This window comes from Chelonoidis abingdonii, chromosome 7 (assembly GCF_003597395.2).
Source record: "Chelonoidis abingdonii isolate Lonesome George chromosome 7, CheloAbing_2.0, whole genome shotgun sequence".
In the NCBI taxonomy this organism is placed as follows: Eukaryota; Metazoa; Chordata; order Testudines; family Testudinidae; genus Chelonoidis; species Chelonoidis abingdonii.
The window spans coordinates 43545401-43572558 of record NC_133775.1 but is presented as its reverse complement, the minus strand read 5'-3'; the positions used below and the strand labels follow the sequence as shown (position 1 = coordinate 43572558).

At 41.4% G+C, this 27158-nt stretch overlaps 1 protein-coding gene and 1 long non-coding RNA gene across 2 annotated transcripts; both read left to right on the top strand.

The window, feature by feature from the left end:
* The first annotated feature begins 99 nt into the window (after positions 1 to 99).
* CLCC1 (chloride channel CLIC like 1) lies at positions 100 to 27158 on the top strand. Its single transcript, XM_032803744.2, is given in 14 exon segments — positions 100 to 713; positions 2652 to 2784; positions 4149 to 4259; positions 5503 to 5613; positions 6930 to 7151; positions 9200 to 9340; positions 10595 to 10688; positions 12686 to 12783; positions 12882 to 13028; positions 13993 to 14277; positions 15027 to 15317; positions 23798 to 24003; positions 24005 to 24110; positions 26788 to 27158. Coding segments are annotated over 13 exon segments (1992 nt in total). The 5' UTR covers positions 100 to 713; position 2652; the 3' UTR covers positions 26836 to 27158.
* LOC142047100 (uncharacterized) lies at positions 16425 to 18087 on the top strand. The gene is made up of 2 exons (XR_012656258.1): positions 16425 to 16705; positions 16944 to 18087. It is a non-coding gene; the product is annotated as an uncharacterized LOC142047100 (long non-coding RNA).

Sequence of the window (27158 nt, the reverse complement as noted above, 5' to 3'; positions counted from 1 at the left end):
AAGAACAGCAGTACTTGTGGCATCTCACTAACAAATTTATTTGAGCATACGCTTTTGTGGACTACAGCCCACTTCATTGGATGCATGCAGTGGAAAATACAGTAGGAATATTATATATATAATATACACAGAGACCATGAAACAATGTGTTACCATACACACTCTAAGAAGAGGGATCAGTTAAGGTGAGCTATTACCAGCAGGAGAGAAAAGAACTTTTTGTAGTGGTAATGAAAATGGCCCATTTGCAGCAGTTGACAAGAAGTTGTGAGGAACAGGAGGGGGAAATAAACATGGGGAAATAGTTTTACTTTGTGTAACGTCCCAGCCATTCCGTGTCTTTATGCAAGCCTAATTCAATGGTGTCCGTTTGCTGAATTGGAATTAATTTGCAAGTCTCTCCTTGGAGTCTTGATGTTAGCTTCAGCAGGCAGGCAAAAGGCACTGTCAGGTCAGGGTTGAGCCATATCCTACACTGCCCGCCCGCTGTGTGGCGTTTTGAACGGACGGCTCCTTATCAGCACACGGTCTGTATAGTTTGGTTTCCGTCGCCGCCGGCGTCGCTTCTGTCCCGAATGGAGAGGATCGCCGAGCGCATGGATCGGGGTCTCGTCTTCTCCGTGCGGATACCCTGATCCGCTCGGCTCACTCTGCGCGGGCAGCGGGGCTGGGGAGGGCTCGAGGCTGCCGGAGCCGAGTCGGGGAGAGGGCAGGTGAGCTGGGGCGCTCGCTGGGCGGCTCCGCCGCCGCCGGGATTTGGGGAGGATTTTAGGGGGTTGGGGCGTATGCGCGGCCTCCCTCGCGGGGGGTTGTGGGATTGGGGGGGCCTGGCTGCTGGGGGCGGGTTGTGGGGGCGGTCGCGGCTCCCGGGCTGGAGGGCGGGGGGGCTCCTATGTTGGGGCGGGTTTGCTGGGGGCGGGTCTCTGGCTAGTGAGACTCGGAGTCAGAGGGGCGGTTCCCTGGCCGGGGGTTGTGCGATTTGGAGGCCGCTGGGGGGGGCTCCCTGCGTGGGGCCGTTGTCGGGGGGATTCCCTGAAGGCCGTGGCAGTGCAGGAAACTAGCCCCCAGGTTAGTGAGGTGGTGGTGGTACAGCAGGGTTACTTTGTAGAGTGCATGAGGGTAGCTGGACGGAGCACAACTCAAGTCCCAGGCTTTAGCTTGATTGCAGAATGTGTCAGGATTCATCAAAAGACTAATAGGGGGAGGATTTATTTCCTTCCAAATTTTAACAGTTATGTGTCATTCCTGTTTTGTTCTTTGTCTGTTGTTCAGTAATAGGTTTTCTTAATTACCGGTAGCGAATGTAGGTAGAAACTGGCAGACAAAGACACTATATGGATAATAGTACAACCAATATTTATCCATAACCAGTTATTTTGCACATGTATATTTATAAAATAAAAGTCCCGCTCCCACTACTCGACTTCTCACTTGATATGCTTATAATGGTTGGAATTTGTAAAAGGAGAATATAATATGGATACTGTTCACAGTGTGTAGTTATGAAACTTTCTAGTATTTTCTGTTCAGTATGATTTGTAATATTTTAATCCTTTTGATAATTTACTTTAACAAATATTTGTTCCAATCCTGCAATTTTATCCAAGCGTATGGAGCCCTATGGATCCACTTGCAGGTCTCAGGGATCTATATTGTGCCATTGTTCAATAAATAAAGATCTGACCATAAATCAGCATTTATTGACTTACATCTATTTAATCTTCAGAGTGCTTTCTTATGTAGGAGGTTATGTAGGATATCCTGTTACCTTTTTATGCATGTTTAATGCAAAATTTACAATATGTTATACATACTGTATAAGGAGCAATTTATTAAGGTTTTAAATTATTAGAAATACTAATTTACAAAAGGAAATGATGAAAGTTGGATCTTTTTCATTCACTTGAATGAAACACTTTTACTTTAAAACCAAAAATATTGTTAAATCCATGTAGTTGGTGAGGTAAAAAAAATAGATTTTTTTCCTATGTTCGTCATAATTATTGAAAGCTATATAATTAGAGGAAAAACTAGGCAAAATTGGGATTCAGTCCTGTGGAATCTTATTCATAGCAATAGCCTTATTGAAAACAAGGCTTCTTAAGTGAGTGAAGCTCACTTGTGAGAGTCGGAGTTTGCAGGATCAGACAAAATTTAGTGATGGAGCTGTATCCATGTTTTAACAAATACGGAGACACCTGAATTTAAACTCAGGTATTTTGAACTTGACTCTGGTAGAATCTTAGTTCTTTGTCAGTTGTCATGACTTCATCCATATATTTGCTTACTGGTAATGGTCTGAATCCTGCTCCCATTGAAGTAAAAGGGAGCTTTGTATTCCATAAATTAAGTAATATGTATTGATTTTTTTAACACTGCTTGCTTGTATCTGTCAGATTTGTACTTCTACGTATGCTAATCTCTGTATTCTTAGCCAGTAATTCTTACCTGTTAGAACAGTGTGGTGAGCTAACACTGTTTAGTACTCAGCATAAATTATTAGTAATTTTCTTTTGGCCAAAACAGTTATTTAGACAAATCTGTTCTATAGGAAATAAGTTGGGAAAAGGTTGATGTCTCATAACATTATTCAACTTCTAACCACATTTTGCAGTTTTAATTACATTTGTGGATTCTGTTGTTGTACTCAGGATGCTGGTTCCCTTGGTACTGTGTGCAACTCTCATGATAGGAAGTGGTGAAATTCAAGATGATGAATGGATTGACCCCACAGATATGCTCAATTATGATGCAGCATCAGGAACAATGAGAAGACCTGCCAAGGTTAAAAAAAGTGTCTGTGTCTCTGTATGTTACACATAGATTCTTATGTCAAAAGAACATGATTAATTCAGCACTTTTATGAGTATGCATTATGTTCATGATTACATACTGTTTTTTCCACAGGACTGTTATTCACAGTTCTGTTGCCCAGCCCAGCCTGCAACTGCTGACTGTTGCAAATACCCTGGCTGGAGCATGCCCACTGAGAAAAGAATCTTTGGGGGATTTAGCTGCCAAGCTCTAGCAAGTCTGCTGAGCATGTGCTAACTGTGATTTTTCAGCATCTTATAACTTGGCCAAATTGGGGTGGATTTTCATGGGGACAGCAAAAGACACTTCCCAGACACAAAGGACCCCTCTCTGCCAAATTTCAATTCCAGAGCATGGGGCCACTAGAGGATCTCAAAGAACAGGATATCAGGATTTAACATGGGTAAAACAACGTATTTTTCCCTAGCCTCATTCTCAGAAATGGGGCAACTATTTTAGTTGAAATTTCCCCAAAAACTCAATCTGAGGAAGACACTTCATTGGAACTAAGTTTATAGGCAGGAACAGAAGAGTTGGAGGGGGCCAGTGAGGAGTGGGATCTCTGGGTTTCGTGGGGCCAAACAGCCTTGTCTGTTTCATCTCCATTATTTATAATAGAATAATCTCAGCAAGTCTCCGCAAAGTTTTCCTCCTCCTGATCTCCATGTTTGTCCACTGGAGAGGGCAAGTCTGTTTCCAAACAAGGAAGTTGGCTTTACACTAAACAGCAATATGTTTTGCTACTACTTTACGCTGAGAAATGAGAGATTTCTTTGGGCATGAAAAATTATGTTTGGGGAAGCTTCATGTTATAAAGGGTATAATGTTATTTGAATACTTTGGAAAATATTTACACCAACTGCCGTTAGTAAGCTAATGTTGGTATTTAATCAAGGATGCTATTAGTACTGAATATCCATCTTGGGGACATTTGCCATTTTGCCTTTAAATGTTTAGAGTGAAATTCCTTTTCATGAAAGTAATATTAAGTATGTCAAGCATTGGAGAATCTGAGCTCCTACTTGTATTAAAGTCAGTGGGAGGTTTGCTGTTGGCTTCAGTGGGAGCCAGAACACATCACAGAGGATTATCCTGGTACCCCATCCATCTGCTCTTTTCTCAGCATGCCTCTGCTGCTCTTGTTTGAGGAGATTTGTAGGGAGGCTGTGTGCACTAAAATCCAGTTCGTTTCAGCTCTTCAGTCAGGCATCTGTTCTTTTTACATTTTGTTGTATTGGATAAGATGACCTGATTGATTAAAACATAGCATTAGCCTGCATTAACCAAAATCTTGCCTAAAACTATGACTAATTTTTTCTTTACTCTATCTTCAGGTAAATTATGATGACTCTGAGAATAGGGATGAACCAGATGCCGTTGTGAACTTGCCAAGCACTGCAGCAGTATCAGAGTGCCATAGGAAATTAGAATCCTTAATTCAGAAGGTTTGCTTATAGCTTTATATTCATTCAGAACACTATCAGGAAATCTAACGTATTTTCCATCTTTTTACATTTTTTTTCTAGAATCATCCGAAATATTGGCTTGGAACTGGTGAATTATTAGAGGATTGGTCTGTTTTGGGGGTTGGGGTGCTGCTGATTAAAGCCATTCAAATTATTTTTTGTGCAGTAGTACTTGATATTTCAGCCTTTTAATGTGATTAATATGCCAAGTCTGGGGATATCTGTGTGCTGTCTGTTGTATTTTTGGCTTATTTTAGAAAGGTATTGACAGGAAGGCAATGCTCAAAATGTATGCTTTGTGTGCGGTTGCCTATTGTAAAAACAAACAAACAAAAAAAACAGAATACACACACACTTTGACAACTCTAGTAGAAATATGTACATGAAATTTTAAACTTCAGTGAAAGAATAGATTTTTGGTTGGAATTAAATCTTCTTCCCTTCAGTGCTGGCAACTAAACTGTTGGAGCATTGTGTTAGTCATGGGAACTAAAAAGTTAAACTGACTAGAAACAAGGAAAATTGACCTACCTCTCTTTCACTGTGTGTGTGTAATATGAAAAATGGGCAGAGGGCTAGTGTGAGCTGTTTGTCAGATATAGGGCCACAACACGTAGGCTTGTGGAGATTCTAGGCAACGTTGCAGCCCATAGGGCAGCCCCAAAATACTGCTGTAACTTTGGCTAGCTTGCAGGGCTGTCTAAATTATGTGGGGAGCCTTTCAATCCCTCGGAGTAGGCCAGGATCAGGGATTCCAAATATGGCTTAAAGCCACCTTGATCATGTGGATGCTTCCCCCACCCATCTCACCCCAGGTTGAGAGTTCTGTGCTGGCCCTTTCAGATCTCACTTAATACATAACTGATTTTTATAACTAAACTTATACAGATTTCCTTCTGATCTAAACATCAGACTACTGAGGGATGAACAAATCTTTAGTTTTTCTAGTCCCAGGGATATACTGAGGTTAAGATTCAGACCACATCATCAGAGGGTTAAAAGTCCACAACATTTATGACTTTGAAACAAGTGCCATGGAAAGTAGTGTGCCATCTGTTGTTCTTAAGTACGTTATTATGATTCTATGTGATACATTAGCTGCAACAAGTTTATATTAGGCTATAGGAACTTGTTTCAGTCACTGGAAACTTTATTTATCCTTTGCTTAATTAATGTGTCATTAGTGGAAGATTGTAACTTAGAATTTGCTTTATTGCTCCAGATTGAAGAGTATGAGAAGAAAGAGAAGACCAAGTTAAGTGAAAGCCATAGCATTCATGTTTTTAGGAGATACTTGAATAAGATTTTAATTGAAGCTGGAAGACTTGGCCTTGTGAGTATTCAAATGTTAATGAAAATATGGTAGAATTTTAACTGCTACTTTTATATATTTTTCGTTATTACAAATCAAAACAACATAGTGATTTAAGTATTCTAGTTACTCCAAACTAAGACAAATAAGATAAAAGGAATCATAGTGAAAAGACGTTTTACAGATTAAATTATGCTACATTAAATTCAAATACATACAGCAAAATTGTGCACCTGCAACCCTAGCCCTCTTGTGCCAGTGTGTCCACAGCTGCAGAGGGAGCCCACATGAAGCTGGGCTGCACTCTAACTGAACATGAGCACTCCCAATGCAGCCTTCGAAAGTGCTGCCCTCCTGTTTGTTCATAGAAAGGCTCCAGTTCTGCTTCCAGAGAGCCCTCTACATCTATGGAGATGTGAGCAAGATTTGCCATATAGAGAAGAGAATATAGCTGACATAATTTATAAAGTATTCAAAAGGAGATAACTGATGTTCAGAATATTTACGTAATCAGTCCACTGATATGATGCAGCCACTGCTGAGACAATGCGCATGCTACCTGTACCTTAAGAGACAAGTTCTGTTCAGTCTTTTTGTTGTTTGATAATTCCAGGTCATTAATTCACTTATTTACAGGAGCTTGCATAAAGCAAGATCAGTCAATTACTGATGATTTCAGTCTGATGTCTTTGGATGTAACTTTTTCCCTATCTTGAGGCAGAGAGAGAATTTTTTCTTAAATATGAGCAAAACAATCAGTTAACAGCATTACAAGAAAGAAGCAGATGATAACATTTCTTTTAAGGAGCAGTGAGTGCTTCTTCCTTTTTGTAGTAAAGTATTCACCAATGAACAATGCAGTTTTTCTTTCTGTCCTTCCAGCTACAAATTTGATTTTCCAGTCTGTTTGAGAATAGATTAGCGGTTAATACTGCAAGTGAAGAGGTGTTTTGAAATCATAATAAAACATTTAACATGAGGTTCCACTTCTTTTTCCATAAATATTTTAATAAAGTTATGATACATGAACTTCAAAGGTATGTGAATTAGCAGTTTCATTGGTACAGAAGAGTGAACAAAAAGATTATAGAAACCCCAGATACCAAGTGTGACTCTGATCTTGCAGACTGACCCACACAGAAAGATACTTATGACGATCCATAATTAGGGCTCATCCTTAGGACTCTGTATGGTAATATGGGTATCTCTGCATAGATGAGATATACGGCAGGTTTGAGGAAAGTTCAGACAATTCTTCATCCTTTTATTTGTCTTTTTGATAGACTTCCTATTGCAGGTAGACTGTTTAACCATTGTTTCGTATTACTTTCATTTAGCCTGATGAAAACATTGGTGATGTGCATTATGATGCTGAGATCATCCTTACAAGTCAGGCTCTTTTGGAGATCAACAGATTTCTCAATGAGGAGGACTGGAAGTCAGGTGCTTTGGATGATGCAGTTAATAATATTCTGATTAATTTTAAACATCATGATTTTGAAATTTGGAAATGGAGGTTTGAGGACACATTTGGAATTGATCCATATAATTTGCTTATGGTAAGAAAGAAGAGATTCTCTGTACTTTTGTATTCTCCAGTGTTCTTCAATAGGCCAGCCCAGTCACTGAATATATCCTTCTACCAGTAAATGGGGATCAAAATTAGTAAAACTTACGATGCTCTTCCCCTCATAAAGTGCGGGCTGAGAATTCCTCACTTCTTTCATCCCAACAGATGAAGATGACCTATTTGCCCAAATTAGGCATTTTTAACTTTGTTTTTCCTCATACCTTTCTTATAACTTTTTTCTGCTTGAAACTATCACTTGGCCTCACAGTTATTTCTTTCTTCTCCACCTTTTGGATCTCTGTGTGGAGTGCCCCATTGAGTTATGCATCTTTCTTAGTCCTAGATAGCCAGGTCCAGATACTGGATCTTAAGCTACAGGGTTTCAGAGACACCCTTGGAGAAGTAGTTTGGACTCTGTTGATGCAGCACTTGGGATTGACCTGTATAATATGCTTTTGGTGAGAGAGGAGAAAGATTAGTTTAAATATTGGAGCTTTTAATAATTCTCTGTCTTTAGATTTAATAATATATGGAATGTTAAAGTGTAGATTTTGAGTTTCTCATGAGTAGAGAGGTATAATTCCACTGAAGGTCTGTGGTGAATTCATAAATCATAAGTTTAAAGTTCTTTATCATTCAAAATGTGCCTGTGTATTTGATTCAAAATAAAAATCCATGTATTGGAATGTTAATTATTCTTTATCCCATTCATCATGTCCCAGTGGTGCTTTAACCTCCCTCTTCAATGGTCTTTTTTCTGTCCTGCCTCTCTTTTTTCCCTCCCTGCAAGGTCCCATAGAGGAGTCTTGCTGCTGCTTTCTTATTCTGCTTAAACCACTGACAATAATAGGTTTCCCTCACTGCCCTGCTGCAGATGCTGGAGTGATGATTCTCTGTTAATAACCACAAAACATTTTGTTTTTAACTCTTGTACTTTGCCATTGTAACAATTCCATCACACTGAAAATGTTAAATGTAATTGAAAATAGTGAGAGATTTTGTGCCAATATAGAAGATCTTGTGAAGTTATGATGGAATGACCATTAAAGTCAGGAAAAATTTTCCTTTTCCCACAGTGCATAGGATGTCCTCTAAAAAGAGGCAACAATCTCATAACCTGAATGTATTTGGATTAATTGAATCTGTTTCCTTATTTCTCAAGGTTTCTGTTCCTCCTGATGTTCCTTCCTTTTTGTTCAGTCCCATAAGGCATCTGTACATTTTTCTCAGTCCCTTTTTCTTTCTTTTCCTCATTCATTCCTGTTGTCGTCATCTCATTACTTTCCCCGTTACAATATAAATCCACTGTAGCATCCATATCCAGCAGTTTCATTTTAGCAAATTCCACCACTTTGTTCTCTGAAAGCTCGTATCATCTCTTGTGAGGTCTGGCTTTTCAAAATGTTGTTCTCTTTTTTTTTTTTTTAACTCCTAGACATGTAGACTTTAATATCAAAAAAGACCATCATGATCATCTAGTCTGACCTCCTGCACATCACAGGCCACAGAATCTAACCCACGCACTCCTGTAATAGATCCTTAATATCTGGCTAAGTTACTGAAGTCTTCAAATCATAATATAAAGCCTTCGGGTTACAGAGAATCTGCTATTCACACTATTTTAAACCTGCAAGTGACCTGTGCAAAAAATCCCCATGGTCTCTGCCAATCTGACCTGGGGGAGAATTCCCTCCTGACCCCAAATATGGTGATCAGTTATACGCTGGGCACGTGTGCAAGACCCACCAGCCAGGTACCTGGGAAAGAATTCTCTGTAATAACTAAGAGCCCTCCCCATCTAATGTCCCATCACTGGCTGTTGGAAATATTTGCTGCTAGTAGTTGCAAACTGGCTACATGCCTTTGTAGGCAATTTCATCATACCATCCCCTCCATAAACATATCAAGCTCAGTTTTGAAGCTAGTTAGGTAAATTAAGCTGAAAAAGAGAGATTTGTAATTCTCTCTTTTTACTAGCAATAAGCTTGAAAAACTCCAAATATGGTTCATGACTTTCCTCCCTCATTTACTTTTCAGGTACTCTTGTGTTTGTTATGCATTACAGTAACTGTAGCTACTGAGCTATGGACACACATTGGTTGGTATACTCAGGTAAAACGCATTTTATTCATCAGTTTTCTCATCAGTTGTGGATGGAACTGGATCTACTTATATAAGGTAAATAAATCAGAAATCCTGGCTCTGTTTTTTAACAGTAAACTTTTAAATCATGATAATGCAGAGAGTTTGGGGATTATTTTTGTTACATTATAAAATACAGTTATTGATTGCCAAAGGGAATACTGTAATGGAGACTTCAGAGTGCACAAATTATTAGATTTAGATTAAAATCCCTGTTTCTACTCACTGCAGTGAAGCACAGAGTTCAAAAAGCAATGGAGCCATCATAATTCCACTACAGAGGGTTTGAAGACTGTATGTGACTCTCCAAAGTACCATGGTGGGAGGGATTTACGAAGTGGCTAATTGATCTGTGTACTACGTTGATTCACTGGTTGAAACCCTATATAGTAGGTGTATACTATGCAGCAGCTGCTGCTAAAACTCAGAGCTTCAGTAATGGTCATAGAGCAGATGACTGTACCTTGGGTTGTGTTAGGATAAGGATTCTCTCTCTTCGGTTCCTACCTAAAAACCCTTGCACAAAGAACATTTGCTTTGCCCAGGTATGAGGCTTTGGTCCTTAATTTGAAATTGAGAGTTTAGTTTATCGCTAGATCAATTTAAAACAAAATGGTCAGATCTCTGATGTGCTTTGGCATCTTTGGTCAAGAAGAGTCATGCAGATGTGCATTTTACAGGGAGCCCATCAATTTAAAAATTACACTTTATTCAAAAGATTTTTACCTACTGTTATTACAAATTACATCTATATTTATTATAATAGAGATTTGAGGGAGAGGTAAATTCTCCCATTGTCCAGTTTGTTCATTTTATGCATAGTCAGTTTTGCTGTTTCCCTATATAGTCAATTTCTCTGGGATTTTATGAGGTCTTCTTTTACACATCAACAGGGTAAGAAAAACATTTTTTAAATTGGAAAATAGGTTGTAAGACCACAAAAATTGGCAGGGGTAGTCAGGGCAGTTGAGACTTTTTGTTTTTTCATGTTCCTTTAAATAAATATGTCTAATAAAATTCTTTGCGCCAATCTAGAGTTAAAAAATAATGTAATGAAGTTCTTTGAACTGAAAGCCATTAAGAAAATGAACCACTTGTCCATTGAAGTTGAGCTGTTAAAGGAACAAATAGGCTTTGGCTGAATTTGATTTGCTGTGGTGTTTTGCTTTTGCAGATTTTTATTTTTAATAGATTTTAGACCACTTTTTGGTTGATGCCAGAAAGTGAAAATAATGGTCTTCAATTCAGTGTAAACCACTTTTACCAAGGTTAATTCTGGTTCCGTTGCAGATAGCCTTTGCACAGCATCAAGCTGAAGTGGCCAGAATGGGAAATTTTGACACAGTATGTGATAAGAAGATAGACTGGAGCGAGAGTCTTTTTGGTGAGATGTTGTAGTTATGTTTCCTTTCTAATACTTTTTATTTAAAGAAAAACTGGCAAACAGTGATAAAATTAGACACAAGCCAGTGCTAGCATCACCCAAGAAATAGCTTTTTTATTTTTATTTTATTTTTTTTCTAATCTTGCATTAAAAATTCTCTGATCATATAACTGGGTAAGCCAACTAATACTTTATCTAACACATAATTAGCAAGCTATTATATTTGGTCTCTAAAATTATTAGATACAGGCTTATCATAAGCTGTATTCTGGTATTTCACCTCCTCCTGGGCTTAAACTTCTCCTTGCACTGACTAGTAAAATCTGTATCTACAATCTCTCTATCCCATGAATATTCCCCAGCTGTCCTGTACTGTTCAGTACACAGTATCTTAAACTAAGGAAAGGAAAATCCTCTTGGCTTGAATTCCACTTGTCTATTCTCCAGTTATTTCACTTTATGTGAATACATGGACTGCAGTAACTCACCAACACAAATAAACTCATACAAAAATATTCTCTTTATTTCAAACTATAACTAGATATTTTTGCAGCATGCATCCAGTTACTTTACATAGTAAATGGCTGAGCTAATTTATATAGCATACGTCTTGCCATAGCCGCTAGAAACCTTACAAGTTTAAAATACTGCATACACTTTTGTAAAACCATCCATGATGGATAGCATGAAAAAATTACTTCTGCTGCCTACAGAAATGTTAGCAACCATGTCTTTTTGTTAGGAATAAAACAGTGTCCATCCAGCTCTGAAGCTTGCTAGGCATGGCAATGATGGATTATTAAAGGGAGGGAAATGCACTCCAAAGCCTTGCCACTGGTCCTGGGGAGTTCAGTAACTAACATCAAGAGCCTCTAATTGATCTGAATTGTTATTGTGGAGTGAGGGTGAAAGTTGGATTACCGATAATTTAAAGTTTAAAAGATAATTATCAGCCCCTGGAATTGCACCTGAAAACATATAGGAAAGTAATACAGAGACTAGGGTTATGTCTACACTGTGCTACAGTATGGACTATAAGTGTCAGAATTTAGAGTGTATCAAAGAGTGTTATGCGCTAACTGCCTTGCATGGATACTGCTGGCGCAAACTAAAAGATGTCTAGTTTGTGTTAAAGTGCAGTCCTGTTTGAAAGAGGACTACAAAGGCAAACTAGGTACTACAGAAACACCTGTGCCAGCATGGGAACTCCCCTGTCCAGCATGACCTCTCATGCGTGGTGTGTGTGAGGTCACAGTGAGCAGAGGACAAAATGGCATCCTCTGTGCGGCAAAAGTTCTGGCAAAGCTGGAACGCTGTGACTTGGGGGACAGACCTCCGCAGAACCCAGGGTGGATTCACGGGACCACAGGGACCCAACTTTGGGAACCACTGCTTTAAGGTACTGAACTAGGCAAATATTGCCTTCTGTACACTTTTATGATCCTCCACTATCACCCTTAGCCAGTAGCTGTCTGAAGACAGAGAGCCAACCTTTTAACAATTACAAAAGTACAAACCACACTTTAAAGCACCCTTCACAAATCCCAGTTCATCACAGATATGCAAGAAATAACATTGAAAATGCCCCAAACTCTAGTGACAGTGTGCAACATGTGCCAGGTATTTCATCATCTCTTTAGACAGTGCGAAAATTGCAGACCTCTTTCCTTGTTCAGGACTATTTAGTGCCAAGTGTTGAAGTCTAAAAGAGTGCTGGGAAATATTTAATGTTAAGAAAAGTTTTCCTTCCCCCAGCCCTCTTCTGTGCTTGGATAACTTTAATTTCCAACCAGATAATTATATTTTTTAAAAATGTATCAATCTTCTGAGCTGAAATGAGGCATATAAAATTTCAGTTAATTTTTCTAGGGGGAAGGCTTAAACTGGACTATTGGATATAAAATGTAAATGCCACCAAATGCTTAATTACATCATTATAAAATACATTTGCTGCTTTCGTATATATTTGTCTTACTTTTGCTTTCTTTTAACTGTAGAATGGTTGAGAAGTTCATGGACATTCCAGGATGATCCTTGTCAGAAATACTATGAAACAATACTAGTAAATCCCATTTGGCTAGTCCCCCCAACAAAGGTATATGCTGTTCCTAAAGAAACCATTCACCCTTCCATTTTGTATTTGGAAACTGAAGAAGAAGAATCCTCACATCTTGTTACTATTTCTTATTTTAGGTATTGGCTGTTACATTTACCAATTTTGTAACAGAACCATTGAAACATATAGGGAAAGGAATTGGTGAATTTATTAAAGCCCTTATGAAGGAGATACCAATGATGCTACAAATTCCAGTGTTAATCATCCTAGCTGTGGCTGTTCTGGTCAGTATATGTTCTTGATCACATTAGCGAGACCTAAAACAAAATGAATAGTTCAAGTATCCATGACAGACAAAACTACTAAAAACCAACAACAAAAAAACCACTGATCTAAAATTTTAGAAGCATTAGTGTATATAAATCTGAATAACAGTTTTGTAACATTGAAGATAAAATTTTAAAGTTGTTATTTCTTGGATATATTTTATTTTTTCTGTGATTTACTTGTTGATCCCCTGACTTAAACACAGCAATGTGAATTCTTCTCCATGTTCAAGATATGTGAACTATAAAAGTGCAAAAAAAAAAAAAAAGTTATATTTTTAAAGATTATTTCTCAACTGGTATAAGCACAAAAATTATTTGAATTAAAATAGTTCAAAATCCCAGGCTGCATGATAAATGAAAATGGGTTTAGTGTCACACCAGCTCTGGTTGGACCACATAATAGAACCTCTGCAGAAAGTTGCACTTTGTACTTGAGAGGACTGAGCTAGAATTAGCAGGGACTTTTGCGGGGGCTTGCACCAAAAAACATGCTATGCTGCTCATACCCCTACTAACTGACTAGTGGAGAGCAGGAGACTGTGAAATCCCATTCACTTTAAAAAATGGGACAGTAAAAACCTGAAAATATGTTTTCAATAATCTTCCAGTTATAGTAATCTTGGGGGTTGTAACAAAAGTAGGTACATTTGTTCAGACGCATTAATTTAAGTTTGTTCCTAAACTCCGTTCCAAAGTAATGAAATTGTGTACTTTTTAAAAACCACTTTGTCAATTGAGAGTAATTTTCTGAAGTAGGAAAGCTCTTGAGAAAATGGTAAATCATGTACTGAAATTTTCCCTTTAAACACTATTGTGTGGAAATGTAGAGATGTAAAAGTATGTAGAAAAAGAGAAGAAAACTGTACAACTGTGAAAGTGAATGTCTGTTATACTTAAGGAGACAGTGTCTTTTCTTTAGGGTTTCTGCTATGGTGCAGGAAGATCAGTTGCTACACTGAAACATTTAACAGGTCCTGAGCGGAAACCATCTCCTTCACTTCCTTCAAGTGACAGACAGCACTGGGAACAAATACATTATAGTGCAGGTGATTCAGATGCCAATTACAGAAGGAATGTTGGTGCCATCAGTGGAGGACCTCATGACAGAGGAGATGATCACATGAGACTTCAAAATGGCAACAGAAGCTCTGAAGTTCTGCTGCCAGGTGGTACACCAAATGCACGAAGAGAAGAGCATTACAAGGTACCATCTAGCGTACATTAACAATTGAGCATTTTAATAGCTATTCAAGCTAAGCCTAGAATAATTTAGTTTTCACTATTTAACTGTACAGATTTTGTTCTTATAATTTTCATGTTTAAACAGGTGGCATAGTTTAACTAAGTGCTGTCTTTAGAGCAGTTACCTGGTCATCTGAAAAACCAGCTTAATTCCGTTCCCCTATAGATGTTCAGAGAGAATAAATTCCTATATGAAAGGATGGTGCGTGGATTAACATTTCTGGTAATAGAGCATTCTGAAAGAACATTCACACCATGGAGTATTAGCCTTATTTAATGATTGTGAGCTGAAGTGGCTTAAAAGTTTTTAAATGTTGAAACCTTAGCAAGATTTCAGTATCTGTAGATCTAAATAACTCTTCATATGTGATTTCTGAGTTCACTCCCAAGTCAGCGTATGAATGAGGATTGCCAGTGAAAGGAACTGGAAAATAAGAACTTACAGATAGTCTAAGTTGTACAAAACACATTAAATATGACCTACATGAAACTAGTTCAATTCATGAATGCTTCCTGAAATTAGAGATTTATTCACACTCTTAGAAAAATGCAAATTATGATATTCTTCTTAGAGAAGGGAGCCATGCTCTTCAGTCTGATAATTAGACCACTGGATAAAATACCAGCAGGTCTTAAAGCTGCCTGCTCAGGTTAAATCACTTTAATATGCCCAATTAATTGTCCGAATAACACAGATTATCTATTTTACAGTGTGGATTACACCCTGTGTGTCAAGATCAAACAATTTTTAGAGTGAAAACCAATGTAGATCAAAACTGTGATAGAGAGATTGCACTTGAAGAGCAGAAACTGTGTACGCTTGGAGTTGAACAAGTGTCTGAAAAGAATTGTGAACCTCAAGCAAGTTGTAGCTTAAAAAAGGAGAAAACAAATAAGCAAAACTCAGTTGAGAAACTAGGAGATCTTGAAAAGACGGAAAAGGGCAGTCTCTCTCGATTAATGGAAGGCACAGAGGAAACTAAAGAACCTTTGAACTCTACTGTAAGTTTTGTCTAAACTTTGATTCACTGTGTTTGCTTTTGTTTGTCCTTTGTGTTTTATATTTTTAGTTACAAACAATCACTGAACTAGATGTAGGCTTGGCAGAATTTGATTATTTTTAAACGTTTTTCGTTATCAGTTTAAATTTTCACAGTTGTGGGAAGTTATGGGCGTGTCAGACAATTATTGATAGACAGATCTTGAGATTTAAAAAGTTAGTTTTATAACTATTAAAACAAATAGTGTGTCAAAATATGCAAGATAAATAGCCTTGTGTAGGTTCTCAAGCAGCATTTTTCTTCCTTTGCCTATGTAAATTTCAGTTATTGATGGAAATACTTTTTCATCAGTTTGTATTGAAATTGATGTTTGACATTTACTGATGATAAATCTAATCCTCCTAAACCAAACTATATGGTTGACGTGAGCTCATTTTGAGCCAAATACTTCTCTGTTGGATGAAGGCCCCCATATGTAGGCACCTGTGCTTTTAGAATCCATTTGATAATATCTGGGAGTACTGACAAGCTGTACATCTCAGAGTTGTTTTTATAGTGGAACCTGTTACCATTACAGGTTTGGAGGTGCTCCAGATTTCCGCATCTGTTAAAAAAGGGTAATAATCCTAATGCTGTCTTTTAAACGGCCAAGAACTTGCTCTGAATTAATACAAACTATGCACATTTTTTATACAGGCCCCCCCACCCCCCTCTCAAATTTAAGCGAACTTTTGTTCTGAAACTAAAGATTAAATACGTAACCTAAAAATTAAAGTTCCAGAATGTTTTAACTAGAATTTCAAAGTAAAACGTGGTTCTCTCATAACCTGGACAGGGGTAAGCACTGAAATGCTGTATGTATGACCCAGCACTTCAGGGCCTACTGGAGGAGATTAGGACCCACTTTGTGCTGGTATCACAGATTTGATTTAGGCTCAAATGTAACTTATTCTATAGTATAATTTGAGGGATGTGTTTGCCACAGTGAGCTGCAGTAACCTAGATTGGAGGCTAGCATGTTTAAGGTAGTTCTATTTAAAACCATTTTTAAATGCTGCTTTTCTGCATTTAATTGCATTTGAATCACTATCCAAATAGAGCTTACTATAAAGTGTAAATAAATAAACGTAATAAAATATAAACATTACGATTCTGAATAAATGCAATTCTTCTCCGAGCGGTGTCCCTGTGGGTGCTCCACTCTAGGTGTTGGTGCATCCCTCTGCTGGAGATTTCTTGCAGCAGTACTCAGTCAGGGGAAGGGTGTGCACAGGAGTTGTCTCGTGCAGCTGTTGGCACCTCCTGTAGCGCGTGCTCCCCTTACCGTCCCCTCAGTTCCTTCTCAACCATCGTCGGCTGCAGGCAGAGCTCTGCAGCAGTGCTCTCTTTGTTACTTTCTAGAAGAAGAAGAAGGAAAAGGAAAAAAAAGTTACAAGTTATATAGGGACTTCTTTTTAGTCTATACTTAGTTGCATTGTTTAGTACTAGTCTAGTTAGTTCCTCTTAGAGGTTTTTCTTCAAAAAAAAAAAAAAGAGACACTTTCTCCCCTTAACTCCTCATTTGGGAACAGTTTCTACAGTTTACCATTACAATTAACTCCCACCCTTATCTCTTGAGAGGCAGGAGAGTCTTAACTGCAGTCATGCTGGGCTGAACAGGATTTAAAAAGTCTGATGGCCACAAATCCTGCATTCGCTGTCTGGGAGAAACTCACATCTCCGAGAAATGCATACATTGCACCAGCTTAACAAGGGCAAGACGTGACAGGGATCTCTGCTTGAAAATGCTTCTGCTGGAGAAATCCCTCCAACCTCTGCAAGAGATGTCCTCCAGAGAATCTCATAAACCGAGATCCCTGAGCTCTGATAAGGCTCTAACTTCCAAAATTGTCAGGAAGCGAGCCTAAACCTCTCCAGCAAGGGTCTCTCAGAAAACAAGTGCTTTCCCAGTGAGGTCTTTACCCTCAGTGTCCACTCACCCAGAGTCAGCACTTAGAGGAGCCCGGTGCCTCATGGCACCATCCCTCAGTGAGCCCCAACGCATGGCACTGGAGTTGAGACGTCAAGTGTCCTCCACGGCACCGACTACCCCAGTGCAGAGCGCGGCACAGACAGTAGCACCGTGATCGATGCTGCTGGCACCGACCCAAGACTGGCTGTTGCCTAACAAGCTGAATCCAGCACTGGTCAGTGCTCCGATGGTCAACTGCAATACCAAGGTGGGACCAGCACAACTCCTGAGTCCTGCTGACATAGCAGTTTTTTTGGCACCGCAGTCAATACTGCTTGGCACCGAACACTCCGAGCTACATAGCAAGGTACCATCCTTCATCTCCTGCACCGCTCTCCATGCATACTGGCAAGGAAGGAGATGTGCAGAACAACCGTGGTCTCCTCTCAACGTTCATCCCCATCACAGATGAGACCTACATGGAATGCTGTGAAGCCTAAGCTTCATCCCTCCGAGCAGTCACAGCCTTGGTATGCACAGTGCTTGCCGTACCCATTACCACCTTACCCCATGCAATGGCCACAGTGGAGTCCTTGGCCTACATACCAGAACCCGTATGATGGTCCCCCTTCCCTAGCAACAAGCAATTCCAGAGTACACCCATCATTACCACGCAGAGAAACCTCTGAACCCCCGACTGAGAGAGAGAAGAGGAAGAGATACTATCACAGGCAGACCTGGATGATTCGCCTCCTGCCCCACACTTATCTTCTGCACCAGACAAAGTGGCAACACTGTCTACCCCTATGACATCAGATGACCTGAAACAGTTCCAAGAACTCTTCAAAAGAGTAGCAAACAGCCAAGAAATTGCCTTACATGAGGTGCAGGTGGAACAATGTAAGTTGTTAAAATCTTACAACTGGCATCACCAAGATTGCCCTCCCTATGGATGAGGCTGTAATGGAGCCTGTGGAGGCCATATGGCAAACACCGGCATCAGCACCACCCACCAACAAACGGGCTGACAGAAAATACTTCGTTCCAGCCACAGGCATGGAATTTTTGTTTTCACACCCTCAAGCCTGTTCTCTGGTGGTAGAGGCTGCTAATCAACGCACTAAACAGCGTCATTTCCACTCCTCACTGCAAGATAAAGAACACAAGAGACTAGACCTCTTTGGGCAGAAAGTTTACTCAGCCACCCTTCTGCTTAGTGTTGCCAACTATTCTGCTCTACTAGCAAATTATGACTACTCTAACTATAATAAAATAGAAGAGTTTGTGGAGGACCTCCCTGAGCATAAACGTCCTCAACTCAATGCCATTATCAACAAGGCTCGGTTAATAGCCCACATAGCACTGCAAGCCTCAAATGGATGTAGTGGACACAGCTGCCCAAACAACCGCAACAGCTGTGGTTATGAGAAGAATATCATGGTTGCAAGCTTTGGGAATTCCAAAAGAAATATAGCTAAAAGTGGAGGACCTCCCCTTCGATTTAGACGCGAATAGTTTATCCCTACCAGACGATATCCTCCATACTATGAAGGCCTCCCGAGTGACGCTGCGTACATTAGGCATAGACCCACCGCCTGACAAACACTCTCTCTTTACACCATACCAGAGGTGACGAGATACCTCGTTTAACCATCAACAACCATGATACTTCACTCAGAACAGACCCAAACAACGGTCTTAGAGACGACAAGCTCCATAGAACCAGGCCTCGTCCACCCATCCATCTACATCTAAGCCAGAATTTTGAGGTCAAGGGTATGCACGACCTCCCCACACCTCTAGCACCAACAGATACCCCATCCCACAATTTTGGTCACTGCCTATGCCCATTTTACTATGCCTGGGCTCGATAACCACAGATCAATGGGTTTTGGAGATCATATAATCTGACTACACTATTCCTTTCACAGGCAGCCCCCCTACCCTCCGCCCCTTCCCTGTTCCTCTTTGGGGACCCCTCTCACGAGCACCTTCTGCAACAGGAAGTAGACCACTTCCTACTGCTGGGTGTTGTAGAACTAGTACCACATCTATAATGAGGGAGGGGCTTTTATTCCAAATATGTCCTGACAGAGAAGAAAGGAGGGGATGGAGACCAATCTTAGATCTCCGAAAACCAAACAGGTTCGTACGCAACCACAGGTTCAGAATGGTCACTCTGGCCACAATAATCCCAGCAGTAGAGGGGGGGACTGGTTTTCAGCCTTCAACCTCCAAGATGCATACTTCCATATTACAATACATCCTGCCCACAGACAGTTCCTGAGGTTTACAGTAGGACGCAACCACTACCAATACAGCGTCCTTTCCTTCAGACCGTCCACTGCTTCCCACGTAGTCTCAAAAACACTCGCAGTAGTAGCAGCACATTTACAACACAAAGGAGTCATAATCTTCCCCTATTTGGACGATTGCCTTCTTAAGGGTACCAACTGACAAGAAATGGCAGGCATGCTGAAGACCACAATAGACCTGTTTCACCAGCTAGGTCTGGAGATGAAAGAAAAAAAAATCTACCTTGGAACAAACCCAGCGATTGGAGTTTATCGGAGCCAACCTAGACTCCATACAAGCCAAGGCAATATTACTAAACCACAGATTCACTGCATTGACCAATCTTATTTCCATGGTGACCATCAGCCCACAAAACTTCAGTGAGGACACACTTTCAGATTCTGGGACTTGTGGCAGCTACAACTTTCATAGTAAAGTATGCCAGACTCCATGTGCGCTGTCTGCGGCACTCGTTGAGCACAGTCTATACACCCATCAAACACTCTCTCAACACATGTGTGACACTACCACCAAGGGTTATCCTCTCCCTACAATGGTGGACACAACCAGGGAATGTATGCTCTGGGATTCCCTTTCAACAAGACCCCATCAGTGACTGTTACAACAGATGCCTCCCTGATAGGTTGAGGTGCCCACTTGGGTCACTGGTATGCATAAGGCAAGTGGTCAGCAATGGAAACCCGACTACATACGAACTCTGCGCGATACACAATGCATGCTGACACTTCCTCCCACTCATGAGAGAAACCTCAATCTCTGTTCTCACCGACAATGTGGTATGCATGTTTTACATCAATCACCAAGGAGGAGCCAGGTCTCACTCACTAGGCGTAGAAGCCATGAATTTATGGAACTTCTGCATCCGCAGCAATATAAACTTCACAGCATCATACCTACAAGGGTGCCAAAACACTGCAGCCAACAACCTCAGCAGACACTTCTCACAGGAACACAAGTGGGAAATCCATGATAGTGTTCTCAACATAATATTCCAAAAATGGGGTCACCCAGTAATCGACCTTTTTGCCTCAGTGATAAATCACAGATGTCCACTGTTTTGCTCCAGGGCAGGCCTGGCACCAGGATTGATAGGGGATGCCTTCCTCATCCCATGGAATGCATCACTCACCTTCCTGCCAATACCACTGATCCCACGGGTCATCCGCAAGATATGACTTGACAGAGCCTACATCATTCTCATTGTCCCCACATGGTCCAGATAGACTTGGTTTCTGTACTTCATGCCTACCAATCTGTGTCCCACAACCACTGCCTTTCCAGATGGACCTCCTGTCCCAGAACAAGGGCCTGACACTCCATCCAGACCCAGTGAAACTCCATCTCAAAGCATGGCTCCTCTGTGGTTCCAACATGGGGAATTGAACTGTTCACAGAAAGTAAAACAGGTATTACTAAACAGCTGTCGCCTCACCACTAGAAATACTTACTGCCACAAGTGGAGAAGATTCTCCCTTTCGTGTTAGCAAAAACAGCAGGACGCGACCAAGGCGCCTCTATCTATGATCCTAGACTACCTACTAGAATTGAAGGAAATGGGGTTAGCCATACGCTCTATTAAAGAACAGCTCGCTGCCATTACGGCCTTCCACGAACAGTTAGAAGGGACTTCAAGATTAGCTCGCCCAATTACATGGCACTTTCTCGCTGGTATACAGAACATGTACCCAGCAGTATGCCAACCTGCACCACCATGGAATTTCAATGTTGTGCTCAAATGTCTCACAAGACCACCCTTCCAACCTCTAGCAACCTACTCGCCCCTTCATATGTTAATTAAGGTCGCATTCCTAGTGGCAATCACGTCTGCCAGACGTGTCAACGAAATAGGAGCATTGATGGCTGAACCACCATACACTGTATTTACCAAAGACAAAATCATGTTACGTCCTTACCCAAAATTCTTGCCGAAAGGGGCTACAAATTTTCATATTAACCAAACCATACACTTACCTGCCTTCTATCCCAAGCCACGTAATGACTCTCGAGAAGCAACGTTATACATGCTAGATGTCAGATGGGCTTTAGCCTTCTATTTGGACAGAACTAAACCATTTCGCAAGTCACCAAGACTATTCATCTCTACAGCAGAGTGTTCCAAGGGCTCTACAATATCGACCAGAGACTCTCCAAATGGGTCTCTACCTGTATTCAAACTTGCTACCACCTGAATCACAAAGAACCCCCTGTGGGCATCAGATTTCACTCAATGTGAGCTATGGTGACATCAATTGCATTCTTGAACAATGTCCCCTTAATAGATATTTGTAGAGCTGCAACCTGGACATCAGAGCACACTTTTGCAAAGCATTACGCTATCACCCAAGGCCTCGTCTCAGACTCTATTGTTGGCCTCACAGTGCTCTCATCACACACTTATACATAACTCCGAACCCCTGCCATCCCTGGTGGGGTACTGCTCTACAAGCACCTAGAGTGGAGCACCCACAGGGACACCACTTGAAGAAGAAGAAGTAGTAGTAGTTGTTACTCACCTTGTGCAGTAACGATGGTTCTTCGAGATGTGTCCCTCTGTGGGTGCTCCACTATCCACCCTCCTCTCCTCTACTTCGAAGTTCATACAGCCGAGCTCTGCGGTAGAGAGAGAACGGAGGGAATGGTCGGCGGAGCGCACGTTACAGGAGGTTCCAACGGCTGCATGAGATGACTCCTGTGCGCACCCTTACCCAGACTGAGTACTGCTGCAAGAAATCTCCAGCACAGGGATGCACCGATACACACAGAATGGAGCATCCACAGAGGGACACATCTCGAAGAGCCATCGTTACTGCACAAGGTAATTTCTTCTTTCAACTATATAGTGCTTAACTGTGTGTATAGATACTGTGACAAAGTTCTGTCCTTGACTCTGTGGGTTCTGCGTTTCCTGGCAGATTTTGTTAGCCTCAGAGGCTCACTGTGACCCTCCACATAGCCCTTCTCTCTCTAGAGGCAAGGGTCACAGCTTACTGAGCCATTTTCATCATAAGCCAACAACGGAGGTGAGGAGAAGCAATCCTCCCTCGCACAGTCTCTGTTGTCTCCCAGTCTCAGTGATTAATCAGGGATGGGAAGGGGGAGCCCAGGCCTGCCCTCTACTCCAGGCTCCAACCCAGGGACCCTAAAATTAGCAGCTATGGTAGCTGCTTTTTTGGAAATAGGACGTATACAATTCCCTGGGCCATTTCCCCACAGCAGCCCCCACTTAATATCTCCATCATTACCTCAGGGCCTCCTTCCTTGCACCTGATATGGATTCATACAGCTTCATTCCTCCAACAGCACAGCTCCTGACACCCACGCCTCACTGACTAACTGGGAGGCTTTTAACTCATTCCAGCCAGCCCTTGATTGGCTTCAGGTGTCCCAATCAATCTAGCTATCTCCACTGCCTTCTAGAAGGATCTTAATTGGCCCCAGGTGTCTTGATTAACCTGGAGCAACTGCCATTTGGTTACCATGCTACCAGGGATTTGTTTAGCCTGGGGCTAACGTACCTGTTCCTCACTACTTTACTGTAGCCATCTGGCCTTACCCCATCACAATACACTAACGTCTTGTCTTGTCTTGTCTTGCAAAAGGCTACATTTAGTTGCAAATCAACATGTTTTAATAGTCAACGTAATTGCAAATCAATCTTCAGGAAAATAACTAAAAATACAATGAAAATGGGTTTAGTTTCCCACCAGCTCTGGTTGGACCACATAATAGAACCTCTGCAGAAAGTGGCACTTTGTACTTGAGAGGACTGAGCTAGAATTAGCAGGGACTGTTGGAGAGGATTGCACCAAAAAACATCTATCCTCCACCCAGCTCAGACCCATACTGACCGACTAATGGAGAGCAGGACACTGTGACTTAAAAAAATGGGACAGTAAAAACCTGAAAATATTTTTTTCAATAATCTTTTAGTTACAGTAATCTTAGGGGTTGTAACAAAAATAGGTAAATTTGTTCAGACACATTAATTTAAGTTTGTTCCAAAGTAATGAAATTTTGAACTTTTTAAAAACCACTTTGTCAACTTCAGTAATTTTCTGAAGTAGGAAAGTTCTTGAGAAAATGGTAAATCATATACAGAAAATGCAGAGATGTAAATGTATCTCTGTAGAGAGAAAGAGAGAGAGAGAGAGAAGAAAACTGCAAGTTGCAAAAGTGAATGCTTAATACTTAAGGAGACAGTGTCTTTTCTTTAGGGTTTGTGCTATGGTGCAGGAAAATCGGTTGCTACATTAAGAGATTTTAAAAGTCCTGAGCAGGAACCATCTCCTTCACTTCCTCCAAGTGACAGACAGCACTGGGAACAAATAAATTATAGTGCAGGTGATTCAGATGCCAATTACAGAGGGAATGTTGGTCCCCTCAGTAGAGCACCTTATGACAGAGGAGATGCTCTCAGAGAGAGAGGCTCACATGAGACTTCAAAATAGCTACAGAAGTCCTGAAGTTCTGCTGGCCGGTGATATACCAGATGCACAAAGAGAAGACCATCACAAGGTAGCATCCAGCGTATGTTAACGATTGTGCATTTTAATAGCTATTCAAGCTAAGTCTAGAACAATTTTCACCTCTATCCTGATATAACGCAACCTGATATAACACGGGTTGGCGTATAGTGCAGTAAAGTTCTGACACGCTGCTCTGAGCAGCGTGTTAAGGGGGCTGGGCTGGGGCATTGGATAAGAGGTAGAGGGGCTCCCCCACCCCAGGGTCTAGGAGGCAGGAGCTGCAGGGAGGGGGCAATTTTGGGGGCCTCGCAGTCCTAGAGTGGCCTGGGCGATTAGCGGGGGGCCAGGAGCAGTCTGCTCTACTTCCCTCGCCCTGGCCCGAGCCGGGTCACTCAGGGGAGGGGGCTTGGGCGAAGTGGAGCAGCCCGGCCCCAGTCCGCTCTACTCCGCCATCTCCCAGCTGCGGCGCTCCACTTCCCACCGCAGGTGAGGATGGGGGTATCCTTTCCCCAACCTACCCTCACTCACTGGCGGTGGGAAGCAGAGTGCCGTGGCTGGGAACTGGTGGAGTGGGTTGGGGCCATGTTGCTCCGCTTTCCGGTGCTGCTGGTGAGTGCCTGTCGGGGGGCGAGGGGTGTGGATAGTGGTCGGAGCAGACAGGGAGCAGGGGGATAGGGTAGAGGGTGGGATCCTGGGGGTGATTAGGGACAGGGGTCTCTGAAGGGGGTGGTCAGGGAACAAGGAATGGGGAGGTCAAAGCAAGTTTGATATAATGCAATCTCACCTATAATGTGGTGAGATTTTTTTTGTCTCCTGAGGAGAGTGTTGTATCGGGGTAGAGGTGTATTTAACTTAACAGTACAGATGTTTTTATAATTTTCATGTTTAAAAAAGTGGTGCACTTTAACTAAGTGCTCTCTCTAGAGCAGTTATCTGAAAAACTAGTGTTTTGTCCGCCTCCAGATGTTCAGAGACAAATTCCTATATGAAAAGGCAGTCTGTAGATTAAAGCAGACCTACAGCAGGAGTGTAAACCTTTTAATCTGACCCTCAAGCACCTACTGGGGAGTGGAGTCGAGGGCTTGCCCCGCTCAGCACATTCAGTGGCTCCACGCTGCTCCCAGCAGCAGTGGCATGGCAGGCATGTCTCCCCTCTGGTTCTTACACATAGGGACAGCCAGTGGGCTCCACATGCGGCCCCCACCCCAGCTCTGCAGTTCCCATGGGCTGCAGTTCCCCGTCACTGGGAGTTGTGGGGGCCGCGGCTGCAGCCAGGCTGCATGCAGAACTGCCTGGTTGCGCTTTGGCATGATGCTTGAGGTGAGCGCTGCCTGGAACCTGCACCCCAGCTTGCCAAACCCTCTCAGTTCCCTGGAGCTCCCTTCCACACCCTGACCTCTTAATTTCTGGCTCCACCCCCAGAGTTGGCACCCCCAACCCCCATTTTCATCAGCATTCATGGCCTGCCATACAATTTCCATACCCAGATGTGGCCCTCAGGCGCAAAAAAAAAAAAAAAAAAAGTCCCCCCCCCGATCTATGGGGCAATAACTAAAACTATATATGCAAAACAAGATCAAAATTGGTTAGATTTAAACTCACCCCCCTTGGTATAATTTATTTTGACTTTCAGAGAACATTTGATAAAGTTCTTTATAGGAGGTTACTAAGGCAACTTTGTCATGGGAAGAGAGGCCAAGACAGGCTAATTTTCAGGATTGTGAAATATTATGTGGGGTGCAGCAAGGTTCTCGATTACTCTTTGTATTTAACATATGAACAAGGGTGTAACTACACTGAGAAAATCTGCAGATACCACAAAATACTTAGGCAAACCTTGATGCCTCTGGAACCTAACAAACTCAGCAAAAGGGGTGGTAACACTAGCTTACATTTGTCAGTTTTATCTATGGCATTAAAAGGCATAATTTGAACTCCTCATACATGGCTGTCGAGAAGAGTTGGGTGTAATTAGCCTGTTTTACAGCTCAGTTAAAAAAAATTAGAATGTTCAAGAAACAATGCAATGCCATATTAAAAACCAGTGGTACATCCTTTAGAATACTGTATACACATGTGGTCACTTCATTTAGAAATAGCAAGCAGAATTAGACAGGGCCAGATAGTTTTAATCTTTAGACAATGAACTAGAAAGGGAGACTGTTCTAGATGGAGTGTTGCCATGCCCCCTTTCTAAAAATGTGTGGTTTGCTCTCTTACAGTACAAAAGTAAGCTCTTTAAGGGCCAGTTATAGCTTCTGGCCCCATTGTAATATTAAGGGGACACAATGAAACTAACTTCAGTGATAAACAGGGAATGGGGTTTTGTGCTACATAATCTAGTGACAGTGAGTTGCAGAAATTAGGAAGCAAGAGGATTTTATAGATTGACACCAGCAATTATTCAACAGGTTTAAAATTGTGTCAGAGCATAATTCCAGCTACTGGGTGATGAGTGGGATTTGTTGATTGTTGTGCACCTTATAAAGCATGTGGCAATGGCTGCTGTTAGATAGCTGAGCCTCTGATCTAACCCAGTACATCAATTTCTATTTTGCAAAACTTAAATAAAATTTGCCTTCTAACATGGGACCCATGGATAATGCATTTTTGAGCCCTGTACTGAGATGGTGGTCAGTTCACTGGAGTAATTATATCATTTTGGGGAGGAGAGTTGACTGTTTTGAACTGCAGGATCCACTTGCTGTTTGTTAAACATTTAAACCTTCTCATTGCAGGAACAAAGTCAGCAGCCTACTATTGAAGATCTTCCAGGAACCCCTTAATTCCCTGGTTTTATCTTCCTGATGCAATGGAACCCCAGTGTAGGTGAAAGTGCAGCAATTAAAGAATCAGTAATTTATCAATGCCAGGTGGCAAGTGAGACACTACTTATTGCTTGCCCCTTAATCAAGAAGACTGGATTCCTAGTGAATTCTCATCCTTCAGATTTTTATTCCTTATGGATCAACATTACCCCTATGAAGCTGTTCATAAAAATGTCTTGTGATGGACAACTAGGCAAATGTATGTATCTCAAAGTAAACCAAGCCTGGTTGTAAAGCAAGAGCTTATTTTTGAATTTAAATAAAGTAGCTTTTTAAGAAAA